Raw genomic sequence first — 12,886 nt, forward strand, 5'->3', positions numbered from 1 at the left:
TGGCCATGACGGACTATACAGTCCATGCCTGGAACCTCCAACATTAAAAAAATTTTTTTAGGACATACACACAGGAGAAGTCGGTGCATACCGGAAGTTTGGCATGATATTTTGATTTGGGTGTTTAAAAACACCTCACCACCACATAATTCAAAATAACTCACCACCACGTGATTCAAAACCACCATCACGTTATTAAAAACACTTCACGACCACGGAAACAAAAGTTTCAGGGAGTAGTTCAGTGACAACAGACACTGTCCAGATACAGTCACGTGAAAAAGTAAGTACACCCCATGTAAAGTTTTGACTTTTTCAACATTTTTCAACATACAGCTATTTGATCTTCATTTCAACAATATTGATAGATAAAGGTGATATAATATAACAAATATCATGAAACGTTTACATTTTGTAGTCCATTGTATAATTTAAATAAACATAAATGCAAATTTCGCATGTGGAAAAAGTAAGTACACCCGGACATTTATCACTACTTCAAATACCTAAAATTCGAATCAGGTGCACCAGCTCAGGTGCAAATGATTAGAACATCGTTAGAGAGGATCTTGGAGGAACCTGTCTTATTTAAACCTCAGACATTTAGTTTGGTTTGCTCTTTGTTGTTGAAGTGTGTGGCGTCACCATGCCTAGATCAAAAGAGCTCGCTAAGGCCTTCAGAAAGAAGGTTATAGATGCCTTCGAGTCTGGGAAGGGATTTAAAAAGATCTCCAAACAATTTGAAATCAATCATTCGATTGTCCAGAAGATCATCTACAAGTGGAGAAGACTCCAAACAACTGGCAACTTGTTCAGGCCAGGCCACCCCAGCAAGTTCAGCCCGAGAGCAGACCGCAAGATGCTAAAAGAAGTCTCTAAGAACCCCAGAATGTCATCAAGGGACCTACAGGTAGCTCTTGCCACTGTTGATGTCAAAGTGCACAAATCTACCATTAGAAAGAGGCTGTACAAATTTGATCGACATGGGACGTGTGCCAGGAGGAAACCTTTGCTGTCCAGAAAGAACATCAGGGCAAGACAAAAGTTTGCCAATGAACACCTAGGCAAAGACCAGCACTTCTGGAACAATGTGCTCTGGACAGATGAGTCAAAGATAGAGCAATTTGGCCACAGTACCAGAAGACATGTTTGGCGAAAACCAAAGACAGCATTTGATCACAAGAACCTGATACCAACTGTAAAGCATGGTGGTGGAAATATTATGATTTGGGGCAGCTTTGCTGCACCAGGGCCTGGGCAGCTCACCATCATAGAATCCACATCATAAAGTCTTATGATGATGTTAGTATGATTTTGGATGCTGCGTTGTCTTCTAGCAAACATTTAAGTTTGTTTAAAATACCTTTAGTCGGTGCAGTATACTGTTTATTCTACCAGGTGAGTGCCAGGGGTATTGCCCCTATGCTTTAATTTATTTTCCTCCTTTGGCTGTTTGGCTGTGCTCTATCCTTTTTTTTTTTAATGCTGAGCATCAAGCAAGGAAGCAGCACATACCATTTTAAGTTGTTGGTGTGACTCGGCCGGTGTCAGATTGAACTTCTGACAGCCAGGTTACATAGTGGACACTCAAACCATTTACCAAACAAGTCTCGTAAAATTCCTTCAAATGATGTTGATCTTTTCATTCGATAGCCACTGAGAGAGACACTACATGTGAAGTCGATTCAGCATTTTGACTCCCAGTTTATTACTGACACATTGCTCTGCCCACGATTGGTAAGCTCAAATATTATATTGAAAAAGTGAGACAAGTATAAGGGAATGCTTTAACACCAGTGTTTGTTTTATGTATTCAATTACTATTTAACCACAAGGAAGTCTCTCTCCTATCTAATCAACTATTCTTTGAGATCAAAATACACCAAAAGCAAACATAAGTTGCATAATCCTACCCTCTTACATTGAACACCTAAAATAGAAAGCGTGGGACAAAGGGCTCGGATTGCAGCTCCGTATTTGCTTGGGCATGAGGAAGGAGGAAGTAATCGGCATTTCAGCCAATTGGCGCAGTTTTCAGCCTGTGGAGTACATCGTTTGGAGGCGCACAGTCAAAATTACAACAGAACGAGCCAGTCCATTGTCAGAGGGAGAGGTGCAGAATTTGAGAGCGAGAGAGGGGAAGAGAGATCAGGAAGAGAAAGGAAGAGAAGAGAAGGGAAGGGGAGTGGAGTGAGGAAGAGAGAGAGGAGCTCCTGTCTGCATACAGGTAGGGTCTACTTGTGTTTGCCTCTCTCCTTATTTGGCCTTTAATGTCTCAATACATTTCAGGATACAGGTATCCCTCACCAACCATGGGGGTTAGATTACTGTATACCGTGGTTGGCAACGTGTTATACAGAATATAAAGAGTGGATACTCTAAAGCACAGTTGGAAAACCCATGGGTGGTGAGGGCTGCGTGTACTTTAATACTGGGTTAATTTTCTCATCAATACGTCATCTCTCATCTTTATTTCACTTATTCCCTATATTATGTGTTGTGCTTTATTTGAATAGAATTTATGTGAAATCATTCCGCACACACAAATACCATCCATCGCTTCGCTGATGGGAATACTGTGGTTGGGGGAGGGAGGAGAAGAGTGGGGAAGAGAGAAAAGAGCCAAGCTTTGACTTTTTCTTTACTGGCTAATAACTTACCTTGCACACCCTGATTGAAGTCAGGCATGAAACAGTACCTATGATATTGTCGCATCGATGGGTCGGACTAAAGTCTCCTATCATGCCGAGTGGTCTTTTGACCATTTTGAATGATAAATACATCAAATTTGGTGTTTGGTTCAGGCGTGTGCGAAGGCAAAAGGCAGGAAGGCATTCATTGCAAATGAATGGTTTTAGTGAAAGCAATGAATAAAAGGTAGAGAGAGGCAAGACTATAAATAACGGAACAGATCTGGTGGTCGCCAGACAAATGAGTAGGGAAGCACATACACACTTGTCATGCAAAGGCACATTATCCTGCTAAGGTGTTGACAATACCAGATTCAAACCATAACAAAGGGGAACACTTGCGAGGCATAAGGTGGTATCTGTGTCCACCATGAGGTGGCAAGGAAGAAGAGGAGATCTGTCCGATCAGGTCCGAAGTCCAAAGGGGGAGCAATGAGAGGGGGTGAGTTAAAGAGGGAGAGACGGAGAGATCTTTTATTACATTGATATATGTGGAAGGACCTGGGTTCAATTCCTGGTCTGGGCATGTAATTTTCCCACATATATCAATTCAATTGTTTAATCCTGTTCATAGATCTTTCTTTGGCATCCTGCCATAAAACATTGCTTCAAAAAGGGGACGACGGTGCCCGAAAAAGGCCAACCCCTGCTCTGCGGGAAAAAATGGCCTCGAAAGGTGGTTCATAGATCTTTTATTGGCAAAATCCAAAACACACAAAGAAAGCATAAATTAGAGAGTTCATAGAACACCTTACCCTGTGCTGTCTTAAGAAACGAGGACTACCAGCGGGTCTACCAGCGGCAAATTTCATTGAAACTACAGCGTAAAACGCTGTAGTATTTTGTCAAAGTACTGCTAAACAGAAGGGTTTTGAAAGTATCAAGAAGGTGAGTGTGTTCTACAGTATTCAAGTATAGAATTCATTTGAAATTGAAAAAACATTTTAAAGGTTTCAGAAGAACGTTTTCAGACGTTTACCACTATTTATGCATCATCTTTTAGACCACCTTATTTAACACATAAAATTAGTCCTTCGTGCCTGTTGTTTGTGTCCTTTATAACATCCATAAAACATTAAGTTTCCTGTTAGTATTGATTTTCAATTCTGTTTGACTGCTTGACAGGCCGACAGAGTAAAAATGATGATCTCACTCCCCTCTGCACATGCGCGATTGGGCTGAATTCAGAGCCAAAGTACTGCTAAACTACAGGATCATTTTCCGATTCATGTTTAGATTTGTGTTCAATTAAAAATAGTCAATTGAAAAAAATATAACAATCAATTGAAATTAAGTTGTTCCTTGATCATAAACTGACGTATGTAGAGAGACAGACAAACAGGCAGGCAGACAGATGATAGAAGTGAACCAATTACTTAACTCCACTTTTTGCTTCAAGAGCATGAGATAAAAACTCGAAGGTGGTGACCAAATCAAAAACTGTTTTAAACAGTAACAGAAAATATGGTACGATTATATACACTGAATAATCACATGTGCACAATTATATTTGGATTTAGCTTCTTATCACCAACCAAATAATAAGGCCCTATCAGCCACTGTGCACAGTGAATTTGCCACCCACGTTTGCTCAAAAGCAACTGGCCCTCATGTTGATAAACATAGGGGCAATACACCTTGCGCTCACCTGGTGGAATAAACAGCATACTGCTCCGACTAAGGGTATTTTAAACCAATTTCAATGGTTGCTAGAAGACACGGCAGCATGTAGATTCACACTAACATAATCATAAGACTTTAAACAAAGAAAAAAAATACCTATTTTGGGGGGCAACCCCCTTCCCCCAACCACATATACCTCCTAAGACCCCAATTTTTCTAGTGCCTTGAACAAACATTGGTACATCATGGGTGATTAAGGTTGTGGTGAAGCTTCATAAAAATTGTGTGTGTAGTTTCATAAAAGAACACAAATACCTATTTTGAGGGGGTCAAACCTGGAGCTAGTTTGACCCCCCCCTCTCCCCCACCCACGTAGACCCACTTAGACTTTGATTTTCGTAGTGTCGTGAACAGAGTTCGGCACATGACGGGTGATGAAGGTTGTGGTCAAGTTTCATCGAAATAGTGTGTGTAGTTTCAGAGGAAAAAGCAAATTCCTATTTTTTGGGGGGTGGGGGGGGGGGGGGGAGGTCAAACATGGATCCACTTTGACCCCGGTAAACCCCCTTCGACCTGATTTTTTTAATGCCGTGAACAAACTTTAGTCACAGCACAACAAGTATCATTTGTGCCAAATTTGGTCGCAATCCCATCAGCGGTTTTGAAGAGGAAGTTTCAAGTGTTTTCGGACTGACGGACGGACTGACGGACAACACGCCATAGCATAAGCTCCCCTGAACTTCGTTCCAGGTGAGATAAAAACTAAACTCCAGGTTAATCCGAGCAACCACCAAACTTTTAAAATGCAACTGCAAATTGCAATATTTCTCAGATAAACCTTCAAGTTTTATAAATCACAATCTTTGCCTGAAGCACCTTTGCCACTTTTTCCATTCCTCACAGCATTAAGATGGCGTAAATCACACATGATCAGCCCTACAGGTACTCGTAGGTCATGTAGTTGTGCATATGCATATGTACAATAGCGTAGATTGGCTCGCTACACTTGCATCGCAACATGTCTCCCCAGAGGAATTGGCTTGTTTTAACTTAGGATAATGGCTGTACCTGAGTTGCTTTGTTGTCATGATTTATACCAATTATTATACAAACATTTATTTTGCACAAATGAATTTATAATATTTATGATCTAACATTTTTATAAGCAGTTTAAGTTGAAGGAAAAAAAAAAAAAGGAGCCCCTCAGCACATACATTGGGTAGGTGCAGACAGGAAGTTTGGGATGATTTCACAAAAGTTTGAGCGAGTAGTTCAGTGACGTGACGGAACGTGACAGACACTGCATAGATATATGTACCGTATATTAAATGCTTGACCTAAAAAACAAATTTTAAAAAAATTAAAAGAAAAATATTTTTCTTCAAAAAACCCCCCAAAAAACAACCATTTTAAAGTAGAAGGTTGTAGACAGCAACCGCCCAGGGTAGTACTACCATCCTGACTTAGGAGTGTTAAAGTGGTGCCTGGAACCATCTTACACTCTCTGTATCAGGATTGCTGGTCTTACTTAGTGTCTCACTCAAACTACAGCTACCGGGCCAGCTTCAATCTCTCTTTCTTGCAAACAAACATCATACACTTTTCATCATACACTTTTCTTCTCTTTTATTTAAGGCCTGGCCATGACGGACTATACAGTCCGTGCCTGGAACCTCCAACATTAAAAAAATTTTTTTAGGACATACACACAGGAGAAGTCGGTGCATACCGGAAGTTTGGCATGATATTTTGATTTGGGTGTTTAAAAACACCTCACCACCACATAATTCAAAATAACTCACCACCACGTGATTCAAAACCACCATCACGTTATTAAAAACACTTCCGACCACGGAAACAAAAGTTTCAGGGAGTAGTTCAGTGACAACAGACACTGTCCAGATACAGTCACGTGAAAAAGTAAGTACACCCCATGTAAAGTTTTGACTTTTTCAACATTTTTCAACATACAGCTATTTGATCTTCATTTCAACAATATTGATAGATAAAGGTGATATAATATAACAAATATCATGAAACATTTACATTTTGTAGTCCATTGTATAATTTAAATAAACATAAATGCAAATTTCGCATGTGGAAAAAGTAAGTACACCCGGACATTTATCACGACTTCAAATACCTAAAATTCGAATCAGGTGCACCAGCTCAGGTGCAAATGATTAGAACATCGTTAGAGAGGATCTTGGAGGAACCTGTCTTATTTAAACTTCAGACATTTAGTTTGGTTTGCTCTTTGTTGTTGAAGTGTGTGGCGTCACCATGCCTAGATCAAAAGAGCTCGCTAAGGCCTTCAGAAAGAAGGTTATAGATGCCTACGAGTCTGGGAAGGGATTTAAAAAGATCTCCAAACAATTTGAAATCAATCATTCGATTGTCCAGAAGATCATCTACAAGTGGAGAAGACTCCAAACAACTGCCAACTTGTTCAGGCCAGGCCACCCCAGCAAGTTCAGCCCGAGAGCAGACCGCAAGATGCTGAAAGAAGTCTCTAAGAACCCCAGAATGTCATCAAGGGACCTACAGGTAGCTCTTGCCACTGTTGATGTCAAAGTGCACAAGTCTACCATTAGAAAGAGGCTGTACAAATTTGATCGACATGGGACGTGTGCCAGGAGGAAACCTTTGCTGTCCAGAAAGAACATCAGGGCAAGACAAAAGTTTGCCAATCAACACCTAGGCAAAGACCAGCACTTCTGGAACAATGTGCTCTGGATAGATGAGTCAAAGATAGAGCAATTTGGCCACAGTACCAGAAGACATGTTTGGCGAAAACCAAAGACAGCATTTGATCACAAGAACCTGATACCAACTGTAAAGCATGGTGGTGGAAATATTATGATTTGGGGCAGCTTTGCTGCACCAGGGCCTGGGCAGCTCACCATCATAGAATCCACTATGAATTCTTAATTGTACCAGAGGGTGCTTGAGGATAATGTGAGGCCATCTGTCGGAAAGTTGAAATTCAACCGAAGGTGGACCTTGCAACATGACAATGACCCTAAACATACCAGTAAATCCACCAAGGAATGGCTGAAAAGAAAGAAATGGAGGGTTCTGGAATGGCCAAGTCAAAGCCTGGATCTAAATCCCATTGAGATGTTGTGGGGGGATTTGAAACGAGCTGTGCAACAATTTTTTGTTGAATAAATTATTGCAAAGTCAATTCTTCATTGTTTTTTGTTCAGTTAGATCACCTTTATCTTTTGATACTGTTTAAATGAAGGTCAACTATTGATATGTCCACATATGTTAAAAAGATTTTAAAAACATTTCATGGGGTGTACTTACTTTTTCCACATGCGAAATTTGCATTTATGTTTATTTAAATTATACAATGGACTACAAAATGTAAATGTTTCATGATATTGGTTATATTATATCACCTTTAACTATCAATATTGTTGAAATGAAGATCAAATAGCTGTACGTTGAAATATGTTGAAAAAGTCAAAACTTTACATGGGGTGTACTTACTTTTTCACGTGACTGTATATAGATATATACAGTGGATAAATGACTGTACCTGAGTTGCTGTTTTGTCATGGTTTACACCAATCGTAATTCAAACAATCATAATGCACAAATGTATTTGTAATATATGTGATATTACATTTTATAAACAATTGAAGTTGAAAAATTGCCCTCCACCCCCCCCCCCCCAAAAAAAAACTAGAGATGTTCCAGGGAACCTGAACTCAACTGGTCTATATCAATATGGTTAGAATATGCATAATAGAACCACAAACTATATAGTTTATATGTGCTAAAAATATATGACAAAAATTGATTTTTCAATATGGCCACCCTGCCATGCCCATTTTTTGGCGTGCAACACCCAAATGCAATCCCAAACTAGTTTATGTCTTAAAGATGCTGCATAACAAGTTTCATCAAAGTTAATCAATATTTGTGACTTTTAGAGCATAGACGTCGAATTGTTTACAAACGACAGACAGACAGACAGACGACAGACGGACGACGGACGACGGACACTGGGTGTCGACAAAAACTCAGCTGGACATAGTCCAGTTGAGTTAAAAAGGAAATTTTTTCTAAAAAAATACCCTTAGGACATACAGACGGGATAGATATGTGCATACTAGAAGTTTGGTAGGATTTCACAAAAGTTTGAGGGAGTAGTTCAGTGACAAGTCAAGACAACACAACACAACACAACACAAGACAGACACTGCACAGACATATATATAGATATAAAATTTCAAACAGGAATAAATTCCTACATGGGGCTCGTGTGAAAAAATTCTGACTCAAGCCGGGACTCAAACCCACGGACCTCATCACTTACGCTGTGACAGCCCACTGAACTATTGAGTCTTCGGGATATCCTCAGAAATTTCTCACACTAACACTGCGAGCTTTATGATGGCCAATGTCTTACATGCCTGCTCGGCAGACCCTGGATGTGAGTGTATGTATGTGTATGTGTATGTATACGTGTACATGTATGTGGAAGTGCATTGGAGATGAACTCATCTAGAAATTGTAACAAACAGGAATAAATTCCTCTGTGGGGCTAGTGTGAAAACATTCTGACACCCCAAATGCTGACTCAAGATAGGCAGGCTAGACACGTCTGAGCTCATGCCCAGCCCCTGTGTCGCCTCCTTCCTGAGAAAACCTAAAGTAAATTTCGGGTGTATCTGATACACCACATAATCCTTGAATTGCTCTCCCAATTTGATAGTTTAAAATATTTTTTTGTCAAAGAAAAAACTTTTGTTGATTGCAAATTTTACATTATATTTGAATGAATGAATTAATGTATGGCTGTGTTGATTTTCTTTAATTTTTTTTTTTTGCAGAATGGGGAGTAAATACCTGTTTATTTTGGTCATACTCAACACAGGTGAGTTTTTGAACAAGTATTATTACTATTCAATATAACAATTGAACACACACATCATCAAAAGGAGGTATAATATAAAACCATTAACTCTGAAGTCACAATATTTGTGGAGAGGAATTCTGAGAAGTGAGAAATTATCCTTCTTTTACAATAAACAGACCAAAAATGGATTTTTTTCTCCATTTGTGTAGAACAGCTTAACCTGAAGTTTTCATACAAAAAAGTTTTTGCATTTTCACCTTGAGATTAAACAATCACGAATATTGTTTTCCTATTTCTGTATCACATGAGAACTTTTCACACATCCCTGGTATAATAGTTGTGCTTTATCACAAATTAAATTTTGTACTCATACAACTTCAAACAAAATTTCTTTTTCAGCTTTCTCAAGTTCTGTTGATGTCCAAATCCTGGTCCACAAATATACTTCCATTGAAAATGGAGAGTTTGTTTTCAGATATGAAGAAGGACAAGATGCAGTCATTGCACTTAGTTTTACACCCAAAGATCTAAATGCAAATAATATTGAGGTTGTGTGGAGCTTCAAGAACGAAAGTGGAAACGAGCAACCGGTAAGATGGTCTATCCACTTCTACTTCTACATTATTTTTTTTCACACATTATACTATACTTTTACATTTTGTGTGTGTTTGGCAATGTGCTCCAGTTTCATGGACATGGTACATGAGAATGGTCAAATATTTGCTTTAAATATAATGGGGATTTTGGAAGTTGGTGATTTATTTGACTAAGTCCCCTGTTACTGTTACACTATGTGGTTGTTTCAGTGAAATACTAAATGGTTATTTACAGACACAAAATGGCAGTTTTTCAGACCCTCAATCTTTTCCATATTGTAGACATCGAAGAAACAATGATGCAAGTACTCATCGAGGACACCTCAAACCTCAAACCACACCTTCAAAATAGGATTTGTAGCTTTTACATTGAAATAAAATAGTATTTAAATAAATATCGTAAATATATAGGTCGCAGTGATGGTAAAGTTTATATAAATTAACAATTCAATGTCCATGTTGGTAATGAACTAAAAATAAAAAATAAAAATAGTATTTAAATAAGTAAATAATAAAAAGTTGCATGCTGGTCATGGAGATGATAAAGTGGATAGATAAGTAAATAATTCAAATTTGCATGGTGGTCGTGGAGATGATAAATTGGATATAGATAAGTAAATAATTCAAATTTGCATGGTGGTCGTGGAGATGATAAATTGGATATAGATAAGTAAATAATTCAAATTTGCATGGTGGTCGTGGAGATGATAAATTGGATATAGATAAGTAAATAATTCAAATTTGCATGGTGGTCGTGGAGATGGTAAAGTGGATATAGATAAGTAAATAATTTAAATTTGCATGGTGGTCGTGGAGATGGTAAAGTGGATATAGATAAGTAAATAATTCAAATTTGCATGGTGGTCGTGGAGATGGTAAAGTGGATATAGATAAGTAAATAATTCAAATTTGCATGGTGGTCGTGGAGATGGTAAAGTGGATATAGATAAGTAAATAATTCAAATTTGCATGGTGGTCGTGGAGATGGTAAAGTGGATATAGATAAGTAAATAATTCAAATTTGCATGGTGGTCGTGGAGATGATAAATTGGATATAGATAAGTAAATAATTCAAATTTGCATGGTGGTCGTGGAGATGATAAAGTGGATAGATAAGTAAATAATTTAAATTTGCATGGTGGTCGTGGAGATGGTAAAGTGGATATAGATAAGTAAATAATTAAAATTTGCATGGGGGTCCTGGAGATGGTAAAGTGGATATAGATAAGTAAATAATTCAAATTTGCATGGTGGTCGTGGAGATGATAAACTGGATATAAATAAGTAAATAATTAAAAGGTGCATGGTGGTCGTGGAGATGACAAAGTGAATATAAATAAGTAAATAATTTAAATTTGCATGGTGGTCGTGGAGATGATAAACTGGATATAGATAAGTAAATAATTCAAATTTGCATGGTGGTCGTGGAGATGATAAACTGGATATAAATAAGTAAATAATTAAAAGGTGCATGGTGGTCGTGGAGATGATAAACTGGATATAAATAAGTAAATAATTTAAATTTGCATGGTGGTCGTGGAGATGATAAACTGGATATAGATAAGTAAATAATTCAAATTTGCATGGTGGTCCTGGAGATGGTAAAGTGGATATAGATAAGTAAATAATTAAAAGGTGCATGGTGGTCGTGGAGATGATAAACTGGATATAAATAAGTAAATAATTCAAATTTGCATGGTGGTCGTGGAGATGATAAACTGGATATAAATAAGTAAATAATTAAAAGGTGCATGGTGGTCGTGGAGATGATAAAGTGGATATAGATAAGTAAATAATTCAAATTTGCATGGTGGTCGTGGAGATGATAAACTGGATATAGATAAGTAAATAATTCAAATTTGCATGGTGGTCCTGGAGATGGTAAAGTGGATATAGATAAGTAAATAATTCAAATTTGCATGGTGGTCGTGGAGATGATAAACTGGATATAAATAAGTAAATAATTTAAATTTGCATGGTGGTCGTGGAGATGATAAACTGGATATAGATAAGTAAATAATTCAAATTTGCATGGTGGTCGTGGAGATGGTAAACTGGATATAGATAAGTAAATAATTAAAAGGTGCATGGTGGTCGTGGAGATGATAAACTGGATATAAATAAGTAAATAATTCAAATTTGCATGGTGGTCGTGGAGATGGTAAACTGGATATAAATAAGTAAATAATTAAAAGGTGCATGGTGGTCGTGGAGATGATAAACTGGATATAAATAAATAAATAATTTAAATTTGCATGGTGGTCGTGGAGATGATAAACTGGATATAGATAAGTAAATAATTCAAATTTGCATGGTGGTCGTGGAGATGGTAAACTGGATATAGATAAGTAAATAATTAAAAGGTGCATGGTGGTCGTGGAGATGATAAACTGGATATAGATAAGTAAATAATTCAAATTTGCATGGTGGTCCTGGAGATGGTAAAGTGCATATAGATAAGTAAATAATTCAAATTTGCATGGTGGTCGTGGAGATGATAAAGTGGATAGATAAGTAAATAATTTAAATTTGCATGGTGGTCCTGGAGATGGTAAAGTGGATATAGATAAGTAAATAATTCAAATTTGCATGGTGGTCGTGGAGATGATAAACTGGATATAAATAAGTAAATAATTAAAAGGTGCATGGTGGTCGTGGAGATGACAAAGTGAATATAAATAAGTAAATAATTTAAATTTGCATGGTGGTCGTGGAGATGATAAACTGGATATAGATAAGCAAATAATTCAAATTTGCATGGTGGTCGTGGAGATGATAAAGTGGATAGATAAGTAAATAATTTAAATTTGCATGGTGGTCGTGGAGATGGTAAACTGGATATAAATAAGTAAATAATTTAAATTTGCATGGTGGTCGTGGAGATGATAAAGTGGATAGATAAGTAAATAATTTAAATTTGCATGGTGGTCGTGGAGATGATAAATTGGATATAGATAAGTAAATAATTCAAATTTGCATGGTGGTCCTGGAGATGGTAAAGTGGATATAGATAAGTAAATAATTCAAATTTGCATGGTGGTCGTGGAGATGATAAACTGGATATAAATAAGTAAATAATTCAAATTTGCATGGTGGTCGTGGAG

General features: G+C 37.5%; 1 protein-coding gene across 4 annotated transcripts in view; it reads left to right on the top strand.

The window, feature by feature from the left end:
* Positions 1-12,886, top strand: part of LOC137426267 (uncharacterized) — a 63,929-nt gene that overhangs the window by 30,958 nt on the left and 20,085 nt on the right. For 3 of the 4 annotated variants that reach the window (XM_078774677.1, XM_078774672.1, XM_078774675.1), the window contains exons 2-3: positions 9,161-9,204; positions 9,586-9,776. In XM_078774677.1, coding sequence (XP_078630803.1) covers positions 9,162-9,204; positions 9,586-9,776 — 234 coding nt within the window. In that variant the 5' untranslated portion in view covers position 9,161. Of the gene's footprint in view, positions 1-2,010; positions 2,228-9,160; positions 9,205-9,585; positions 9,777-12,886 lie in introns of those variants that run through there. The other variant, XM_078774682.1, reaches the window with a different exon arrangement.

The sequence above is a fragment of the Myxine glutinosa genome, chromosome 1 (assembly GCF_964187855.1).
Source record: "Myxine glutinosa chromosome 1, kmMyxGlut1.1, whole genome shotgun sequence".
In the NCBI taxonomy this organism is placed as follows: domain Eukaryota; kingdom Metazoa; phylum Chordata; class Myxini; order Myxiniformes; family Myxinidae; genus Myxine; species Myxine glutinosa.